The sequence below is a fragment of the Ursus maritimus genome, unplaced genomic scaffold (genome assembly GCF_017311325.1).
Source record: "Ursus maritimus isolate PB19 unplaced genomic scaffold, ASM1731132v1 scaffold_24, whole genome shotgun sequence".
Classification (NCBI taxonomy): Eukaryota; Metazoa; Chordata; class Mammalia; order Carnivora; family Ursidae; genus Ursus; species Ursus maritimus.
In genome coordinates, this window is record NW_024424897.1 from 34,462,971 (window position 1) to 34,485,456 (window position 22,486).

Below are 22,486 nucleotides of genomic sequence, written 5' to 3' on the forward strand. Positions count from 1 at the left end.
TGCTCTTTATCATACCTTTACTATTTTTGTAAGACACATCACTGTCTCATCTGTGCAAAGTCCTCAAATGGCTTCTCCAACTCAATGTTTTTAGTGGGGGAAAAAAAAGTATGCCGATAATTCCTAAAAGATATTCAAATGGCCAACAATACATGAAAAAGTGTTCCAACATTATTAGTCATCACAAGGTACCACCCATCAGAGTGGCTAAAATTAAAAAGATGGGCAACACCAAATGTTGATGAGGTTATGGAACAACGCATACAAAGCTGGGGGAAATGTAAGATGGTACAGCTACTTGGGAAAAAGGTTTGGATGTTTGTTATAAACCTGACCACGTTCCTACCCTACGAAGCTGCAATTCCACTTGTAGGTCCTTACCTAAGAGAAATGAACACACCACTTTACAAAAAGACTTACAGAAGATGTTCACAGCAGCTTTAGTCAGAAAAGGCAAAAGCTGTGAATAGCCCAGCTATCCATCATTAAGAGAAGAAATAAACTATGGTATGTTCATACACTGGAGTATTATTCAGCAATAAAAAGGATCGAACAACAGAGGTGAGCCTCACAAACATGCTGAGTGAAGGGAGCCTTACACACACAAAAATGTGTATAATAGGACAGGAAGTTCTAAAACAGGCAAAACCACTCTGTAGTGGGGGGAAGACATGAGAACAGCAGCTGCCTCTGCATGGGATAGAAGAAAATTTAATTGGGAATAGGCATGAGGGAAATTTCTTCAGTGATAAGCATGTTCTACGTGTTGACAGAGATTTGGGTTACCTAGGTGTATACACTTGTCAAAGCTTAGGAAATTGACATATTAAGATTTGTGTATCTTATTGTGTGTATATTTTAACAAAAATTAATCAAATATTGAATTCTAGCTAATGATACGCACACCAAAGTGGTTGGGGGAAAGTCTACTGGTGTTTGCAATTTACTTTAAAATGTGTTGAATGAGATGGATATGAAATGAAGGAAGCGTTGTAAAATGTTAATGGTTCGATCTAGGTGGTGGATTTCCTGTTTTCACTGCAAAACTGTTTCAACTTTGCTCTGTATTTACAATTTTTGAGGTCCGTGGCTGACCAAGCTCTAGCCCACCACCACCTCTCAGGCATCATCCCCCAGCATGCTTCACCTTGCCCGCCCTCCTCCAGCTGAACCGCCTCCTTGCTGTTCTTGAATATAGAGGAAACATGATCCTCGCACAGAGTACTGGCTTTGAATGCTCCTCCCTCAAATACGCGGAAGGATCACTCGTCCACACTTCTGCACAAAAGATCTTCGAGACAGAGGCTTTCCCAGACCACCCTGCCTAATACAGGAGCCCACCGCAACATCAACCACCCCACCCTAGCTCTCATCACCAGCTAACATGCTACATGTTTGTTTACTATCATCTTCCCCACCTCCCGAGAATGGAAAGTCCACAAGAAGAATGATTTTGTTTTGCTCATCGTTGTTTTCCCAGCACCTTGAACAGGGTCTGGCTTGTGAAAGACAATCAATAAATCTTCACTGAGTGAATGAATTAATAAATAAATGGGGTAAATGTAAGTGGCATGGCTTTACAAGAATGCAATCTGGCAAATCTATCAAGAGCCTTGGTGTATCTGCTTTTATTGATCCCTCCAAATTACATGATCATAAAGATATTTATCTCAATATTCTTTAAGAAGAAAAAAAAACTTAAGAAATCTAAATCAGTGTCCAACCATAGAGGAAAGAACATTTCTACCTCAAAGCCACTGACTTTACTGTTTGCTGTTCTAAGCTTACCCTGGCTAAATCTTAACTTCTATGCCACTTCCTTATTATTATGATCTCTTATTCTTTTCATCATATTACAATTTATGTTGTATATCATTTTTATTTAAATTCATCTTTCCTACTAGCTCCATTAGAGCAAACACCATGTCTGTTTTGCTCAAAATACATATTTTATCCCAGATCTGTGCTGAATAAATGAATACCTTTTTTTCTCTTTTTTTAAGTAGGCTCCATGCCCAGCATGGAGCCCAACACAGGGCTTGAACTCACGACCCTGAGATCAAGACCTGAGATCAAGAGTCAGACACCTAACCAACTGGCCACCCAAGAGCCTCAATAATGAACACCTTTTAAGTCCTCATAGTTTGTGGCACCAAGTCTTCTAGTATAAGACTGGGAGAAGAGAAAAATCAAGACTATAAATAGGACATATTAAAATGATGGAAATAAATACTGAGATAACAGCTAATAGAACTCAAGGAATTGTGAAAGGAAGAGTACAGAACTGCTTATTTTTTCATATGAATCACACAAAACTATTTGATTTTTAATCCACGTACAATCTTGATATTTTTCTTTAAGTTAAGAATTTTAAGCAAGAGAACCTATATTTATATTACCAAAAAGAGGCAATGAGATGGTTAGGCATGAGTGGGAAAAGGGCCTGTTTATCCAGAACATCAACAAATAATCATGCTTTCTTACATGACATCAGATGTGTTGAGAGAAGGGGCCTGACAGCTTGGGAAAGCTGGGAAGGCTGGTGTTTTCCTCCAGCCACCCCATATACAAAGTGGTGGGAACTGCACAGTAGAGCAACTATGTTATCTGGGCAGTTCTGCTTGTGAGCGAACTCCACAAACTAACTGTATGTCGAGACACCATCTAGGCCTTGTCCAAATTCATGCGATTCGTAAACAGACAATTTGTTAAATGTGTAACCAGGATCTGTTTACTTTCTTAATCTGAGACTCACAGGTTATATAAAATCAAGAGGAGGGAACCCCATTCACAAACTTGAAGCAAAAAATGAGCTATGGCTTGGACAGGGATTGACTTTCTGCCCACTCACACGTACTCAAAAGCAAATATGATTTATGGCCTGAAAAGATCCCTAAGAGCCAGGATTATTTCTGGGTTGACCAACATAAGCTCCCCACTGTCTAGCACATAGTAACACTTCAATGATTACTGAATAACTGACCAGTGATAAGTTTTGGAAGGGTTTAGTTAGTAATGGGTAACAGTCACAGTACTCTATAAAAGATGAAGAGTTGAAGGCACATCATAACCTGTATAACGAAAACTAAAATTGAACTGCCAAAGTACTAGTATACCTTTTGCTATCACATTTAGGGAGTAATGACGTACAGCTCTGAGATCATAGGCTTTGAATTTGAAGTCACATAGAAGTGGGTTTGAATTCCAATACCACCTCTTACAAGTGGTATGACGCTACCACCTGTAAAACAGGGTAACTTCTACCTCACAGTATATGACAGATGAGATTCTGTGTCCAAAAAATGCTTTGAACACAGTAAGAGCACAATCAATGCAATAGAAGGAGCTTATTTTCCCAAACTGCCTCCTAATTCTTGAAACAGTCCTCACAGGGCTATAATACTACCATAGTAAACAACCAGCTAATGAATATTGCATGAAGACAAGATTATTCCAGTCCCTCAAAATGCACTCTGGGCGTAAGAATTACCTTACAGAAGTAATTTAAATTATGCAGAAGACCTTTAAGTCACTCAGAGCTAAACACAAGTTAACTTTAAAACTATTAAAAGTGATACCTCTAATTATAACCAGAACAAGTGGGTAGCCTGAGTACCACCAAAGGAATGTGCTCAGTCCGGTCAACACCCCTCATCACACAGGCTCAACCTTCTTGTTAAAGCTCTAGCTTCCCCTCTGCCTTCAAGTCTGTCAACAAAGAGTGTAATGGATCAAAATATTATATCTATTAATAAGAAAAAGCTACATTTACAAAATCTTTTCCTCTGATCACAGCCTAGAAATATTTCTCTCGGTAGGGGAGAAAAAAAAACAACAACACTGCCTAATTTTAAGTCCAGTCCATGCCTTCGGTATGATACTTAAATTACAAACAGCATCGCAGGACCATGAAAAATGTCAACTACCCATCCCAAAAGGCAAAAGAAAGAGGACACTCATTTCATGACATACAGCAGGATTCTTCTATCTCTGCAAAATAAAGCCAATCTTTAAAAATAAGAAATATAAAACCTCTAACCCTAAATAACTAATTATATCATAATTATGTGATTAGATGAAAGACCAAAGTTCATCAGTGACTTATCAAAAAATAAGTAAATTTTTACTTAAAATATTAAAGAATTATGAAGTCCAATGTAATCATTACTTAATAATCTTTATGCCACTGAAGCCAAATTCTGTATTCAAGAACATCCTGAATTCCTTTAAATTTGACATAATATACTATGTTCTCCTATAAATCTTTTAAGAAGTAATGATATTACCCGACAGAACCAAAAAGAGGGGGGAAATTCTAGCTGAAACAGGCACATACACAAGGAGCTTCAATTTGGTGAGTGAATTTATTAAAGATACAAATAGCCCTGAGCCTCCAACTGCAAAACACACACACACACACACACACACACACCACAGAAGTTCCCCTTCCCCCCGACCATCCACGGAAGAGATCTGATATTTCGGCCAGGCCAGAATGTAAGTACAAGCCACAGTATGCAATCTGTTCTATAAGTCACTCAGCTGTGATTCTACCAAGCCTCTTTCTCTTTTAGGACATTTTATTTCTGGTCATCCCAAAGAGGAACATGTAGGATTTAAGAGGCAAACTGGGACCAATATTAGGCAATTTTAAACACTTACCAAAATTGAAATTTATCTTATCTAGATACACAGACATTAAATAACCTCTGTTCAAATTCATGTATTACATAGGGGCGCCTGGGTGGCACAGCGGTTAAGCGTCTGCCTTCGGCTCAGGGTGTGATCCCGGAGTTCTGGGATCGAGCCCCACATCAGGCTCCTCCTCTGTGAGCCTGCTTCTTCCTCTCCCACTCCCCCTGCTTGTGTTCCCTCTCTCGCTGGCTGTCTCTATCTCTGTCAAATAAATAAATAAAATCTTTAAAAAAAAAAAAATTCATGTATTACATCATTATGTCTAACAGCAGAAAAAAAGATATTCAAGTTTTTTCAATATAGGGAACAAATTACGTAAATTAGGGAAAATCCAAATAATGGAATTATATGCAGCTTTTAAAATGCAATGAAGGAGCTCTCTGAATACTGACATTATGAGTAAAACACAGCAAAGTACAGACTAAGTTGTACAACATGCTCCCATCTGCTAGCGAGGGCAGAGTGGCAGAAACAAATTCATTTATGTTTTATTTGCATAAAACACAGATATAAGGATACATAGGAAACTAGAAATCTGGGTTGCCTCAAGGGGAAATGGAGGACAAGGGTGGGAGGGAGTTTTTTAAGCTTTCATAACCTCGAGAATTTTGTACCACATGACTGTTTTAACTGATTCAAAACACTGATTTTTAATGACTGCTAATTTTTAAAAAGAAAGGAAAAAGCCTTCTGTAAGCTTGTTTACTCTCCTGGAAAATGGGAGGGAAATAATAATAATACCTACTCAAAAGAGTTACTACGACGAAAAAATGAGATCTTGCACGTAAACTGATTCCCACAATTCCTGGCCTGACATCACAAATCATTTACAGCCCCTCTGCTCCCTCACTTGCCCCTTGTTCTTTGTGCCTTGCATGGTGCTAAACACACAGCAGCCTCTCAGCAGCTGCTTGTGAAATAAATGGATGAGACCTTACAGAAAGTGTGGCCAGATTTCACATCAGCTAGCATGCTGGCCAGTACTGTATCTTAGATCCGGATTCAACCTTCTCCAGACTTACCGGAATGCTCCAGACCTGCATTCCATCACTGTAGCCGATCATAATCAGCAGAGGCGGCTCATTCCCAGTGCTGTGTATTTCATGAAATTCCAGATTTCTCGATGTATCTGCGTTAAAATTAAGCCACAAAGAAGCAAATTAAAAAGAAAACAACTACACTTCTTCAGTGTTATTAGTCTAACAATTGTTTAAATTGTTTTTCAGTAAAAGTAAGTATTTGGAAGACATCATCTATAAGAAACTGAACACGAAGCTGAAATTATAAAACTAGTAGTTTTTTTTTTTAACAGTACCTATAATTACCTGCACCAGTAAGACTATTTAAAAAACTTTCACTAGAAAACTTGGGAATATTAACACCAGGAACAAAACCATCTGTAAATGATACATGAAAAAAATTTTTTACCAAAATTAATTAAATATAAATATGAAGTATAACATACCAGAATTTCTAATATTTGTAAATTTAACAGTGGAAGACAAGTTACTTTCCTTCATGTTTAGGAACTGAATTCCGATACACCTGAACACCGGGCATGTGGTCCACTACAAGAGAATTATAGGTACTTGTCTCATCGACTTCCAGTTCGCATCAGTGAATATTAAGCATCTGTTATATAATCAGTATTATGAAAGACATCCTTCCTGAAAAAAACAATTGCACCTCACAAAACACGAATTCAAGCATTCTATTCTCAAATCCATGACCTTATCCTCCGGCAGGTTTGCTCAACCATTTCCATTATGATCCATTTTTTTTACTTCATTACACTCCCTGCCTTCTCCCTGTTCTTCAGACCACCTTATATTGACTCTCCTTCCATCTTATGGTCTTTGATCAATCATCTCAGTAACTTCTGCCAATAATCTACAGTCTCTGATCTCTTCTTACGGGATCTCTGCATGGCACCCATCTCGCAAAATCTCAATCCTAGATGAGCCCAACTACCCGCTATCTTCATATGGCGATCAAGTACTGCTATAGGAATATCACACAATTAGACAGAATTGGTACCACTATAAAATTATTTATCTCTACAAACCTCAACTGGACCCTCAAAACAGCATAACAAATTTACTCTATTTTCTGGAACTTCACCTATAATTTCTCCAATGACTTTTTAAGCCTTCTCCAAGCTCTGACTCTACCCAACCCCTCCTTACTCAGCAGATAATCTGTCTCAGACTGCACAGGGAAACTAGAAATTTTCTGTTGCCAAAGACCTGAGTGCATTAGTACCACTCTATTCTCATTTCATCCCACTACAAACAGTTGTCTTTCCTTCTGTCTAAATTTCTCCATCTATGCTTTGGATCCCATCCTCCTCCACCTTCTCAGGAGCTTTTTTCTAATCATTTCTTTCCTTTATCTTCCATACCTTCCATGCTACTAGATATTTTCAGTGAGCATTTAAACATGCTGAAGTGTCTCCTACCTTTTAAAAATTTTCAAATAAATCAGTGCCAGGGAATTTTAGATGTAAATAATAAAGGTAAAATTAGGAAAACACGAGTGGATTACGTAGAAGCGCATTTTCATCATCATGGTACAGGGAAAGGCTTCTTAGTAGGACACAAAAAATTCTTTGCATAAAAGATCGGTAAATTCTACCACATTATCTATTACATTAAAATGGAGAACTTCTGTTCATCAGGAGCCACCCTTACCAGAAAAGTGAAAAGGCAAGCCGCAGCACCAGAGAAGAGACTTATAACAATTATAACCCCACAAGGACTCATCTTGTACATATAACAGTTAAAAATCAATATGAAACAGATAAATCACTGGAAAAACAGGCTAGAGACATGAAAAAACACTTCAAAAAGAAGACATTCAAATAAATCCATCATCAGTAAATATGAAAAGTGGCTCAATCTCATTTGTAATTAAGGAAGTGTTGATTAAAACCACAATGACAAAACCAAGTGTTGGCAGGATGTGAAATAAAGTATTGCTTATTTACTGCTAGGGAATGTAAATCAGTACAACCACTTTGGAAAACAGTTTGACAATAAATGCCCAAGTTGAAGATACAATGCCCTTTGACCAAGTAGCTCTACTCTAGATACACTCATTAGAAAAAAGAACATGAATAGGCCAAGAGACAAGCACAAGAATATTCACAGCAGCATTATTTGTGTTTTTAAGAGTTTTTTTTTTAAAGTAATCTCTACACCCAACGTGGGGCTCAAACTCACAACCCAAAGACTGAGAGTTGCATGCTCTTCCAACTGAGCCAGCGAGGCACCCTCATAGCAGCACTATTTGTAAAGAGCCAAAAGCTGAAATCAATCCAAATGTCCATCAAAAGGAAGGCGGACAAGCATAGCAGTATACTGCAACAATGGAATACTACTCACCACAGAAAAATAATGAACCACTGTCGTACATCATAACATGGATGAACCTCACAGACATAATGAGCCAAAGAAGCCAGGCACAAAAAAAACTAGAGAGCAAATAATTCTATTGATATGAAATCCAAAACCACTAAGCAATTAAGTAACAATATTCTACTTCTTACCCTAGGTGATGGTTACACAGGTGCTGGAATCGTAAAAATTCATTCATTGATCTAACCTTTTGTATTACTTATCATGATATATTTGCACAATAAATAAGGCTTTAAAAATCATAAATTGAAACAACAATATCCCTCTCCCTTTATTTGACTTCATTACTCTCCTCTCCTTCTAGAAGTTAAACTCTTTGATTAAGTTGTTTGTAACTGTCATCTATAGTTCATCTCTCATTCACCCCAAATCCATTTCAAAATGGTTTCTGCCCCGACACTCCTCCCAAGTGACTTCTGCTGTGGTCACCAATAATCTCCAAGTTGTTGAATACAATGTACATCTTTTAAGCCCATCTTGTTAGACTATTTAGTGGCTATAACCAACACTCACCATTTTCTCCTTAAAATACTTTCCTTTGGTTTTCAGGTATGATCTTCTCCTGGTTTTCCTCCTATCACTCTAACCATTCCATGACCATTTCCTCCACTGACTCATTCCTTTCCATCTACTCTTTAAATACTGGAGTTGTTCAAAGCTAACTAACTCCTAAACACTGTTCTCACAGTATAGCCTCCCAAGTGGTCTCATTCCATCCACTGCTTCTTGTAGTATCTGCTAGTGACTTCCTCAACATAGGTTTTTGGATGTCTAGTAGAAGATCAAATTCCACTCAAAGATCATGATTTCCTCCACAAACCTATCTTCCTCCAGGGCTCTCTATTTTGGTGAATAGCATGATTATCTAGCCAGTTGGCAAAGTCAGGAATCACCTTCTTCCTTTCCTCTAACAATAAATCTATCAGCAATCTATCACCTGTGTCTTCCTAAACAGCTCTCTTCTTACACCACCACTACCCTGCCCATTATAACATCGATTCCAAAACCATAAAATGGCTTCCCGCAACATTGTTACCCACAAACTCCATACAAAAGGGTGTTTTTAAAAATATAAATAATGATGTATCTCTTCACCTACATCCTCTATATTAGTGACTTCTTGTTGCTCAGATATAAAGATCAAAATGCTCAACACAGCTTATAATCAGTAGTATTTAATACTGAATTTCTTTTGACAGGAATTCACTGGCATAAACTTAATAGCACATGATTCTATTGCCAGGAAAATTCAGAATTATAAACTTATTTTCCAAGGGCATAATTCTCTTTATACCTAACATTTACACGGTCTTTTATAGTTTTCAATGTGCTGTGATGTACAGATCAGCTCATCTGACAAACAACAATCCTGTTTTATGTGCAGAGCAGGGGCCAATTTCATTTTATCATTGACAAGAACAAGTTAGTCATAATGTACTCAAAGCTGAAAAGAAATCTCAGGATTCTTGACACTCAATCCAGTCATCTTTCTACTACAGCTACCATCTTGACCACAGGTTGTAACTTTTAGAAGGGCTCAAATGCCACGTATAAAACCCTGAGGTCATAATACGAACAAAATCTCCTTTCTCTTATTTTAGATTCTGCTTAGTCACTTGTATTCTTTTTCATTCTCTAGATGGTGGTACAGCAGACTTTATCACTCTGGAATGAAACTCCTAATTTTGTAAAACTTGTAGGTTATTCTTCAAAACCGTTACAGCTTTAAGTAATCCTTATTCTTGACTTTTCTTCATATCCCCTATTCTACCATCACAGGTTATTCTATCCATAACTGTTGTTTATCTTCTTTACATAGACTTTACAGTCTTTCCTACAGAGACATGTAGCATTTCTCTGTGGTTTTAGTCAACTACAATGTTCTCCTTTCATTCACCCATCCTCTGAAACTTTGTCCACTCAGTATACTCTCCCTCCTTAGAAAAATCTTTGCGATTGGGGGACAGAGGCCCACTGGGTTTTCTGCTCACCTAAAAAATCGAGGTATAAGGTGAAATTAGATTTTTCTCCCAAACCAGATGCTTCTGTATTCCATGTGCGTATTAATAGCAGCAATGTACTGCCAATACTCAGTCTAAAAACTGGGAAGTCATTTTTAGTAGATGCTAATAGGTGAACGAGGACTGAGGCAGGAAAGAAGATTTCAACCAGAAGGCCCCCTGTACAAAGATCCTGACGCATGAAAAGTTCCGTGCCATTCATGACCTGAAAGCCAAGTAGGGCTGAAGCATAGCTTTTGAGGGGACATAGTTAGATGGGAAAAGGAATAAGAGTTTAAAGCACTTGTGAGACATCTACATGAAATGTCCAGGGTGTGGCTGACATGTGGACCCAAGCATGCTACAGCAATAGAGGCTTGCAGCAGCCCTTACAATTGTATGCCTCACACACTTCTTACTCTGTGCCGCCCCCTTTCCCAGTAACCGATCCTACTCCTCATCGAGCACAGGAACAGGCACATAACGAGCTGAGCCAATTCTAGTACTACATCCTTGGCCACTGCAACTATTTCAGTAACTGGAAGGTAATCTTTCTGGACACCCAATGAATACTTTTTCCTCCTTGATCATATAGCATAATCATATAGGTATGATCAGAGAGCTTTGAGCAATCACTGCTCCAACCTCATTAGAGAAGTCAAAGGAGAGAAGCAAACATGCAGAAAGAAGTAGTGACAAGAAGTTAATGACAAGAAGTTTCAAGCCACTACCCTTTCCAGGTATATGATATGAGAAGGTTAAAAAAAATAATTCCCACATGGAAAATAGTATGGAGGTTCCTCAAAAAAATTAAAAATAGAATAAACATATGAGCTAACGATTCCACTTATGGATATATACTCAGAAAGCATTGAAAACAGAAACTCAAAGAGATATTTTTATATGAATATTAATAGTATTCACAAAGCCAAAAGGTGGAAGCAACCCAAATGACCATCGATGAACAAATAAAATATGATATATACATACAATGGAATATTACACAGCCTTGAAAGGAAATTCCAACACATGCTACAGCACTGATGAACCTTGACATGCTAAGTGAAATAAGCCAGTCACATAAAGACAAATGCTGTATGACACCACTTACAAAGTACCTTGAATAATCAAATTCATGGAGCCAGAAAGTACAATGGTGGATACCAAGGGCTAGTGGGAAGGAGAGAATATGGAGCTATTGTACAATGGGTATGGAGTTTCAGTTTTACAAGATGAAAAGAGTTCTAAACATTGTTCACCTAACAATGTGAATGTACTTAACACTACTAAACTATACACTTAAAAATGGCTAAAAAGGTAAATTCTATGTTATGTGTATTTTATCACAATAAAAACTTTTCTTGATTCTCTTAAACCAATCACTTGCAACTGAAAAAAAAAAGCCTGCTGAATATAAAAATGGATACCTAAGTATAGTGAGTACTATACTACAGCATAATATATATAATACACAATATAACATATGTAACAGGGTACTATACTAGTACTTTTATATTAGAATTGACCGAGTCAGGAAGGGCCAGGGCGTGGTAAGAATTTCCCCTCACAGACTAGAAGGTTGGCAGTTCTTGTTATACTGTGGCAAACCAGCTGGTTAACATGATGTGTTCTGGGACTCAAATTATACACTCACCTTTAAGGAATCTGACAGAAACATCAGGATATTAAACTGCTGTGCCTACTTCTTAAACCTATTTCAGTATGTAGCCTCAAGAGAAACAAGTTTAGGTATAAGTCAGACTGCCTGGAAGCAGAAAGACAACAGTGTCAGTGACACAAAGGGACTTCATACCACTCACAAATGAGTTTCAAAAGCAGGAGTCTCCACCTAACAAGAAGCCAAAGTCAGTACAATGATTAGGAATGGAGATACCTAAGAGAACTCAGGACTGAAGAATCCCAATAAGCCAGGTCCCTTAGCATTATCTCCTGTTAGGCGTTGCCTAGTCAACCCCCAACTACAATAAGCCATAATCAAATGGGTTGCAGCCTGGAGGCAAGGAGTCAACTGGTATCACTCTACCATTCCAAGCAAAAAAAACAAGAGCCCCCAGGCCTGTTGGAAGGAAGAGAAAGCAATCGCCGAAGCAGAGTTTTCAATTCAATTACTGCAACTTTTAAATTAATTAATAGCCAATAGTTTCATTAATAATATAAAATAACTTAAGACTGTAGCCAGCTAATAAACTTCTAAATTGTTCTGCCAGAAAAACTCCAGGTCTGGCAAAGAGAAGCCTAAATAAATACCTAATACCATCTCCAGGTACCCATAACTGTTCTACAAAGAATTCTGCAAGCTGCTTAGCATGGCTAAGACCAGAAGAATCCCCTCCACTATCTCCCCTAGGGTATCATGAAAAACAAAAGGCCATAAACAAGGAATTGCACCCCAGGTGCACCAGGTACCAAGAAAGGGCAGACTGGCTGATCGAGAAACTCCAATGCGAGGGAAAAGTTAGCCCTTGTTAGCCTTTTTCAGTGAGATGCTGGAATTGCAGCCAATAAACCCTACTTTTTTTCTTTTCCACAGCCAAATTTCCTTTCAATTGTAAACATCTCAGGTTTGCTGCACAAAGACCTAAAAAAAAAAAAAAAAATTCTTGAAGAACGAACACAAATAGGGGCATCTGGGTGGCGCCACTGGTTAAGCATCTAACTCTTGGTTTTGGCTCAGATCATGATCTCAGGGTCATGAGATCAAGCCCTGTGTCAGGCTCTGAGCTCAGTGTAGAGTCAGCTTGAGATTCTCTTTCTCCCTTCCCCTCCCCCTTTCCCCATCCCCGCTCATGATCAATCTCTCTCGAAAGAAAGAAAGAAAGAAAGAAAGAGAGAGAGAGAAAGAAAGAAAACACAAATAGACAAATTCAAGAAATGCTGCAAGAGACTGAGTAAGTAAGGGGGGTCAAATATCTTGGTAATCTTTACTACTGCCTTAAAACCTAACAAGTAGACACACAAACTCCTAGGGCCAGAGACAATAAAAAGTACATCCATTAAAAAGCTGGGACAAAATTTCATACAGTATCAATATGATATAAAAAGGAGAGGCCAAAAAACATGTGAGTATTAAAGAGGAAAATGTATATATTTAAAAGTTTAATAAATCAATTGGGATATGGAATACTATGTTTAAAACAACCACTGTAAGTTCAATAGCACACATAGATAAAATAATTTTCAAGCAGGATCCATCTACATTTCCAGATGCCTTTTACTTCAATAAAGCAAAGGCTTTATGGAATATTACACCAACAATTTTTATTTGTTGTTAAAATACACACACACACACACACACAAAATCATGCCTAAGTAAAGATTATTTTGCTTAAATTTTCTAAATGTCAGTTTTGTAATATTAAAATCTTTTTTTTTTTTGCTGCTGACATAAACCTAGGCCCTTAAATATTATTTTTAACATTTTGCATATGTTGTACAACAAGCTTTTGTTACTATCTGCACTAGTATTTCCAAAACCACGACCACATTTACTTTGTTATTAAATCAAGAAAGTTCTCGGGGCGCCTGGGTGGCTCAGTCGTTGAGTGTCTGCCTTTGGCTCAGGGCGTGATCCTGGCGTTATGGGATCGAGCCCCACATCAGGCACCTCCACTGGGAGCCTGCTTCTTCCTCTCCCACTCCCCCTGCTTGTGTTCCCTCTCTCTCTGGCTGTCTCTCTCTCTGTCAAATAAATAAATAAAATCTTTTAAAAAAAAAAAAAATCAAGAAAGTTCTCTAATGGGGCACCCGGCTGACTCAGTCATTGGAGCATACAACTCTTGATCTCAGGGTTGTGGGTTCCAGCCCCACATTGGTTGTAGAGATTACTTAAAAATAAAATCTTAAAAAAAAAAAAGTTCTCTAATACTTTCTGACATGCACAAAGCAAAAATACACTTCCAGAAGAGAAAGAAGAGTCTGAATTCAAGAGGAAAAGATGATCGAAAACAAAAGATGAATAGTAACCTAGTTATTAATAAAGAGGGAAAAGGAAAGTAGGAGGACCCTATACTTGCCTCATCCCTTGAACACAGCTAGATAAATATCAAATCATTCTGAATACCCAGGAAATAGATCTGAGGACTGAGAGAACAAACTGCACAACTAGAGGGAGAAAAAAGGCCACGTCATGGAAAGTAGAAGGTGCAGAGACATGATTTGGGGGAGAAAAGAATCACCAGTACTGCAGAGAGGAGGGAGCCCTGATCAGGGAGAAAGGTGAGAGAGAAACAAAGAGAGAGAAACAGAGAGAGAGAAAGAGAACAGAGCTCAGGGCATTGCACAAGAAAAACACCTCCCCGAAACCACTGACAGGGAAATAAGAGGGGCTGATTATTTTGAGTTTTTACAAGCAGTGGAGCTCAAAGTCTTAAGTTTTAGAAGTCTGCACCATCACCAGGTGGAGCCTGGAGGGCACAGAGGTGCTCCTATGGAGAAGGCAGAGGCTCGGGAGCGGACAGCATGGTCTGAGGATTCCCTGGGTCACACTGGGAGAAGCAGTTCCCCTTCTTGGAGTGCATCTGGGAGAGGTGGCACTGCCTCGTGGGGACAAAAGAGCCAGTGGGTGCCACAGACCTGCCCCGTTCACTAGCATAGGAGGAGCAGAAGCAGCTGCTGAGGGCAGGTAACCTGGATGCCAGCTTTTGGCTACACTTTACCATAAACTCCAAGCCTCTGCACGTTCACGCAACTGCCCTTCTGGGACAAACCAGCACTAGACACAGCGGGCGAGACCCACACCCAGAGGATCAGCATGGGTCTGTGCCATACCAGGTCCCTAAAATCTGGCGTTCTGAAACCCAGCCAGTGGGCCTGAGATAAAACACAGAAGCACTGCACCACCAGGTGAGCAGATGGCTCAGACACACATAGGATGAAGGCAGGGATCTGACGGAAGCTGGGGACACAAGAAGAGATATTGTTCACACTTCTGTGAGGAATTCCTGAATAGAAGCAAGTGTAAACTCCCCTCCCCAAGGACGAGAGAGTCAACTGATGCCATTTTTACCCCTGTCCCTCAGCAGGGATGGACTTCAGTGAGCAGCACAGTGCCCACAGTGGAGGCCTGAACCACTTACACCAAGCCCTGACCCCTGCACTGTGCAGGTGCTTCTTTACTAGGACAAGTGTGCCTGAGAGTCAGAGCAGCAGCAGGCCCCTCCACCAGAAGACCAGCACAAATGCCCCAAACACACCAAGTCTACTGACAATAGAGTACTGCAAAGCTTCGACTCTAGGGAAAATAGGATCTAGCCTCTTTTAACAAGCAGACCAAGACACACTTAGTTAAAACTCGCCATATAGTGGACAAGGTCCAAACATTCCGAACTGCAAGCAAGGAGAAACTCTGCAGAGAACTGACATGAGAGGAAGAGCAGCCAAATACAACAGCAGAGCACACCAGAAACACTTCCTGAAGCACCAGGCCCAGGAGAGTATTGGACCTCTTAATATAGCCATTATTCTCAGGAGCAGGAAACATAACACGCCTTCCTAACACAGAGAAGAGAGAGACCTAGACAAAATGCCAAGACAGAGGAATTCATTCCAAAAGAAAGAACAAGAAGAGATCACAGCCAGGGATTTAATCAAAACAGATGCAAGTAATATGCCTGAATCAGAATTTAAAACAGCAATCATAAGGATACTAGCCAGGCTTGAGAAAAGCACAGAAGACACCAGGGAGTCCTTTACCATAGAGATAAAAGACCTAAAAACTAGACAGGCCAAAATAAAAAATGCTATAACCAAGATACAAAACTGACTGAATGTAATGACCACAAGGATAGAAAAAGCAAATGAACTAGTAAGTGATACAGATGATATAAGTATGGAAAAAAAATAAACTGAAAAGAAGAGGGAAAGAAAAATATTGGATCACGAATGCAGACTTAGGGAACTCAGCAACTCCCTAAAGCATAGTAACATTCATATCATAGGAGTCCCAGAAGAAGAGAGCAGAAAAGGGGTAGAAGGTTTATTTGTGCAAATTGTAGACAAAAACTTCCCTAATCTGGAGAAGGAAACAGATTTCCAAATCCAGGAGGCACAGAGAACTCCCATCAAAATCTACAAGCAGGCCAACACCAAGACATAGCACAGCAAAATATGCAAAGTAAAGAGATAAGGAAAGAATTCTGAAAGCAGCAAGGGAAAAGAAATCCTTAACCTACAAGGGCAGACACGTAAGGTTAGTAGCAGATTTGTCCACAGAAACTTAGCAGGCCAGAAGAGAGTGGCATGATATGTTCAACATGCTGAATGGGAAAAATATGCGGCCAAGAATACTTGATCCGGCATGGCTGTCATTCAGAATAGAGGGAGAGATAAAGAGTTTTCCGGACAAACAAAAGCTAAAGGAGCTCATGACTACTAAACTAGCCCTTCAGGAAATATTAAAGGGGCCTCTTTGAGTGGGAAAGAAAGAACAAAAGCAACAAAGACTAGAAAGGAACAAAGAAAATCTCCAGAAATACTGACTTTACAGGCAATACAATGGCACCAAAATTCATATCTATCAATAATCACTCTGAATGTAAATGGACTAAATGCTCCAATCAAAAGACACAGGCTATCAGAATGGATAAAAAAATAAGACTTAACTATATGCTGCCTCCAAGAGACTCATTTTAGACCTAAAGACACCTGCAGATTGAAAGCAAGGCAGAGGTGGGGTGGGGAGGGAGTTGTGGGGCGCCTGCCTGGCTTAGTTGGTGAAACATGCAGCTCCTGATCTGGGGGTTGTGATTTCGAACCCCATGCTGAGTGAGGAGCCTACTTAGAAAAACAAAATGAGGGGCTGGAGAACCGTTTACCACGCTAATGGACATCAAAAGAAAGCCAGATTAGCCAGATTTATATCAAACAAACTAGATTTTAAACCAAAGATTGTAACGAGAGATGAAGAAGGACACTATACCATAATGAAGGGGTCTATCCAACAAGAAGACCTAACAGTTGTAAATACTTATGCCCCCCCAACTTGGAAGCAACCAAATACATAAATCAATTAATAACAAACATAAAGAAACTCCTTGATAATAATACAATAATAGGAGGGGAATTTAACACCCAAATTACAACAATGGACAGAGAGATCACCTAAGCAGAAAATCAACAAGGCAACAATGGCTTTGAATGACACACTGGGCGAGATGGACTTAACAAATATATTTAGAACATTTCATCCTAAAACAACAAAATACACATTCTCTTCAAGTGCATATGAAACATTCTCCAGAATAGAACACATAATGGGTCACAAACCACGCCTCAATAAGTACAAAAAAGCTGAGGTCATACCATGCATATTTTCAGACCACAACACTATGAAACTTGAAGTCAACCACAAGTAAAAATGTGGAAAGACCACAAATACATGGAGGTTAAAGAACATCCTACTACAGAATGAACGGGTTAACCAGGAAGTTAAAGAAGAAATTTAAAAAAAAAAAAAATACACGGGAGCAAATGAAAGTGAAAACATGAGAGTCCAAAAGCTTTGGGATGCAGCAAAAGCAGTCATAAGAGGGAAGTACATAGCAATACAGGCCTAATTCAAGAAGCAAGAAAAGTCTCAAATACAGAACCTAAACTTACACCTAAAGGACCTAGAAAAGGAACAGCAAATAAAGCCTAAAGCCATCAAAAGAAGGGAAATAATACAGACTGGAAAAGAAATAAATGATATACAAACAAACAAACAAAAAACAGTACAACAGATCAATGAAACAAGGAGCTAGTTCTTTCAAAGATAATAAAACTGATAAACCCCTAGCCAGACTTATCAAAAAGAAAAGAGAAAGGACCCAGATCAATAAAATCATGAATGAAAGAGGAGCGATCACAACCAACACCACAGAAATACAAATAATTGTAACAGAATATTATGAAAAATTATATACCAACAAATCGGGCAATCTGAAAGAAATGGATAAATTCCTAGAAACATATAAACTACCAAAACTGAAACAGGAGGGGGCGCCTGGGTAGCGCAGTCGTTAAAGCGTCTGCCTTCGACTCAGGGCGTGATCCCGGCGTTCCGGGATCGAGTCCCACATCAGGCCCCTCCGGGAGCCTGCTTCTTCCTCTCCCACTCCCCTGCTGTGTTCCCTCTCTCGCTGGCTGTCTCTCTGTCACATAAATAAATAAAATCTTTAAAAAAAAAAAAAAAAAAAAAACTGAAACAGGAAGAAATAGAAAATTTGAATAGACCCATAACCAGCAAAGAAACTGAAACAGCAATCAAAAATCTCCCAACAAACAAAAGTCCAGGGCCAGATGGCTTCCCAGGGGAATTCTACCGAACATTTAAAGAAGTGTTAATACCTATTCTTTTCAAACTGTTCAAAAAAATAGAAGGAAAACTTCCAAACTCTTTCTACAAGGTCAGCATTACCTTGATCCCAAACCATTCCAAGACCCCACAAAAAAGGAGAATTACAGACCAATATCTCTGATGGACATGGATGCCAACTCTCACCAAGATACTAGCCAATAGGATCCAACAGTACATTAAAAGAATTATTCACCACAATCAAGTGGGATTTACTCCTGGGCTGCATCGGTGGTTCAATATTTGCAAATCAACAAATGTGATACACCACATTAATGAAAGAAAGGATAAGAACTATATGATCCTCTCAATAGATGCAGAAAAAGCATTTGACAAAATACTGCATCCATTCTTGATGAAATCCATTCTCAAAGTAGGGATAGATAGAACATAACTCAACATCACAAAGGTCATATACAAAAGACCCAGAGCTAATATCATCCTCAATAGGGAAAAACTGAGACTTTTCCTCTATAGTCAGGAACAAGACAGGGATGTGCACTCTCACCACTGTTACTTATCATAATACTGGAAGTCCTAGCCTCAGCAATCAGACAACAAAAAGAAATAAAAGACATCTAAATTGGCAAGGAAGAAGTCAAATTTCTGATGGGACAGATGACATGATACCCTACATAGAAAACCCGAAAGACTCCACTAAAAAATTGCTAGAACTGATACACAAATTCAGCAAAGTCGCAGGATACAAAATCGACATACAGAAATTTGTTGCATTTCTTTTTTTTTTTAAAGATTTTATTTATTTATTTATTTTTTTATTGAGAGAGAGAGAATGAGCAGAGGGGCAGAGAGAGAGAGAAAGGAAGAAGCAGACTCCCTTCTGAGCAGGAAGCCCAACACAGGACTCAATCCCAGGACCCTGGGATCATGACCTGAGCTGAAGGCAAACGCTTAAACGACTGAGCCACCCAGGTGCATTTCTATACACCAATAACAAAGCAGCAGAAAGAGAAATCAAGGAATCAATCCTATTTACAATGGCACCAAAACCCATAAGATACCTAGGAATAAACCTAACCAAAGAGGTAAAAGATCTGTACTCTGAAAACCATAAAACACTTAAGAAAGACATTGAAGATGACACAAGGAAATGGAAAGACATTTCATGCTCATGGATTGGAAGAACAAATACTGTTTAAAAGTCTATACTATCCAAAGCAATCTACACATTAAAGGCAATCCCTATCAAAATACCAACAGCATTTTTCAGAGAGCTATCATAATCCTAAAATTTGTATGGAACCAGAAAAGACCCCAAATAGCCAAAGCAATCTTGAAAAGAAAAGCTGGAGGCATCACAGTCCCGGACTTCAAGGACTACTACTAAAGCTGCAGTCATCAAGGCAACATAGTACTGGCACAAAAACAGACATAGATCAATGGAACAGAATAGAAAACCGAGAAATGGACCCACACTATATGGTCAACTAATCTTTAACAAAGCAAGAAAGAAATACCCAATGGAAAAAAGAGTCTCTTCAACAAATGGTGTTGGGAAAACTGGAGAGCCACATGCAGAAGAATGAAACTGGACCATTTTTTTACACCATACACAAAAATAAATTCAAAATGGTTGAAAGACCTAAATGTGAAACAGGAAATCATCAAAATACTAGAGGAAAAAACAGTCAGTAACCTCTCTGATCTCAGCTATAGCAACTTCTTACTAGACTTGTCTCCGGAGGCAAGGGAAACAAAAGCAAAAATGAACTATTGGGACTTCAAGATAAAAAGCTTCCACACAGCAAAGGAAACAATCAACAAACTAAAAGGCAACCTACTGAATGGGAGAAGATATTTGCAAATGACATATCTGATAAAGGGCTAATATCCAAAATCTGTAAAGAATTTATCAAACTCAACACCCAAAAAAACAAATAATCCAGTGAAGAAATGGGCAGAAGACATGAACAGACATTTTTTCCAAAGAAGACATACAGATGGCCAACAGATACATGAAAAGATGTTCAGCAACACTCACCATTAGGGAAATACAGATCAAAACCACAATGAGATACTACCTCACACCTGTCAGAATAGCTAAAATTAACAACACAGGAAACAACAGATGTTGGTGAGGATGTGGAGAAAGGGGAACCTCTTACACTGTTGGTAGGAATGCAAACTGGTGCAGCCACTCTGCAAAATAGTATGAAGGTTCCTCAAAAAGTTAAAAATAGAACCACCCTACAACCGAACAATTGCACTACTAGGTATTTACCCAAAGGATACAAAAATACTGATCTGAAAGGGCACTTGCACCATGTTGTGTAAAGCAGCACTATCAACAGCCAAATTATGGAAAGAGCCCAAACATCCATCAACTGATGAATGGGTAAAATGATGTGGTGTGTACACACATGCACACGCGCACACACACACACACACACACACACTCTCACAGGGACACTGGAGTATTATCCAGCCATCAAAAGGAATGAAATCTTGCCATTTGCAACAATGTGGATAGAGCTAGAGTGTATTATACTAAGTGAAATAAAGCAGTCAGGGAAAGACAAATACCATATGATTTCACTCATATGTGGAATTTGAGAAACAAAACATGAACAAAGGCGGAGGGGGAAAAAGGGAGGCAAAGCATACGAGACTCTCTTTTTTTTAAAGGGATAATGACCTTCTTTTTTTTTTTTTAAGATTTTATTTTATTTATTTGACAGAGATAGAGACAGCCAGCGTGAGAGGGAACACAAACAGGGGGAGTGGGAGAGGAAGAACCAGGCTCATAGCAGAGGAGCCTGATGTGGGGCTCGATCCCATAACGCCAGGATCACGCCCTGAGCGGAAGGCAGACGCTTAATGACTGCGCCACCCAGGCGCCCCGAGACTCTTAACTACAAAGAACAAACCAAGCGTTGATGGAGGGAAGTGGGAGGGAAAGGGCTAACTGGGTGATGGCTATTAAGAAGGGCACTTGTGACGAGCACTGGGTGTTATATGTAAGTGATGAATCACTAAATTCTACTCGTGAAACCAATATTACCCTATATGTCAACTAACTAGAACTTAAATAAAAACTTAAGAAGGAAAAGGAAAAAAGGAAGAAAAATACACTAGTAAACAGGACAATTTAACAGTCATAAAAAGAAAAAAAATTCAAACTATAAGCTTTCAAAGAGAAACACAGTAGGAAAAGTTTACGTCATAAATAATCACCCATACAAATGAATATTTTATCTCCCACAAAAAGGGCCTCACAAGTGGTCATTGTTCGAATGAACTGCTAATAAAGAATCCAGAATTCAAAAGAGGCCAATTTGCAGAAGTGCAACTTAGCCTCTCCCTCCTGGACAGTAACTTTAAAATAAATAAATACATATATATATATTTAAATATATAGCATCACATTTTTAAACTCTTAGAGGAGATGAAGACTCAAGAGTATGCGATCAGTCAAAATCCAGGTAGGAAACGAAACCATCTCCATGTGCTCATAACTGGGAATTTAATGAAGACAAATGGTTACACGGATGATGGACTAGCTGAGAGACCAAAAAAGGAACTGTGAAGCTACCTATTGCATTAGCAGCCGCAGGAAGCTACGACTACCCCAGGCTAGAGAAACACAGGAGTGCAGGGTGCTGGGTCACCTGGCAGAAGCTGGACCACCAGTGGAGCTACCTAGAAGAAGCCTGAATCACAGAGGAAATGCAGCCACTAACAGAGAGAGCAGAGGGAAGAGTACTCTTCCCTTTTTTCCATCCTCTTGTTCAATTTCTCATCAGCGCCTCCCAAACTCAGCAGAAGACAACAGACATGGTATCGTGGGAAACACACGAAGGACAGCCACCTTACAAAATGGAGCAGGAAGGAGCAATGAAATGGAATGTAGGAATGTATCTGAGAACAAAAGGGCCAATCAGACATAAATTCTGTTCAGGAAAAATTAATTCTAAAGTCTAAAATGTTCAACAGTAACGATAACCGTGCAGTTATAAATCCCATACATCTGATCAAACTTGATTTAATAATTTCTAAGAAAT

General features: G+C 39.0%; 1 protein-coding gene across 7 annotated transcripts in view; it reads right to left on the reverse strand.

The window, feature by feature from the left end:
• Positions 1–22,486, reverse strand: part of BCAS3 (BCAS3 microtubule associated cell migration factor) — a 588,999-nt gene that overhangs the window by 556,654 nt on the left and 9,859 nt on the right. For 6 of the 7 annotated variants that reach the window (XM_040640930.1, XM_040640931.1, XM_040640928.1 and 3 more), the window contains exons 5-6: positions 12,645–12,710; positions 5,718–5,824 (exon numbers count right to left, since the gene is read on the reverse strand). In XM_040640930.1, the coding sequence (XP_040496864.1) occupies positions 5,718–5,824; positions 12,645–12,710 (173 nt within the window). The remainder of the gene's footprint in view (positions 1–5,717; positions 5,825–12,644; positions 12,711–22,486) is intronic. The other variant, XM_040640927.1, reaches the window with a different exon arrangement.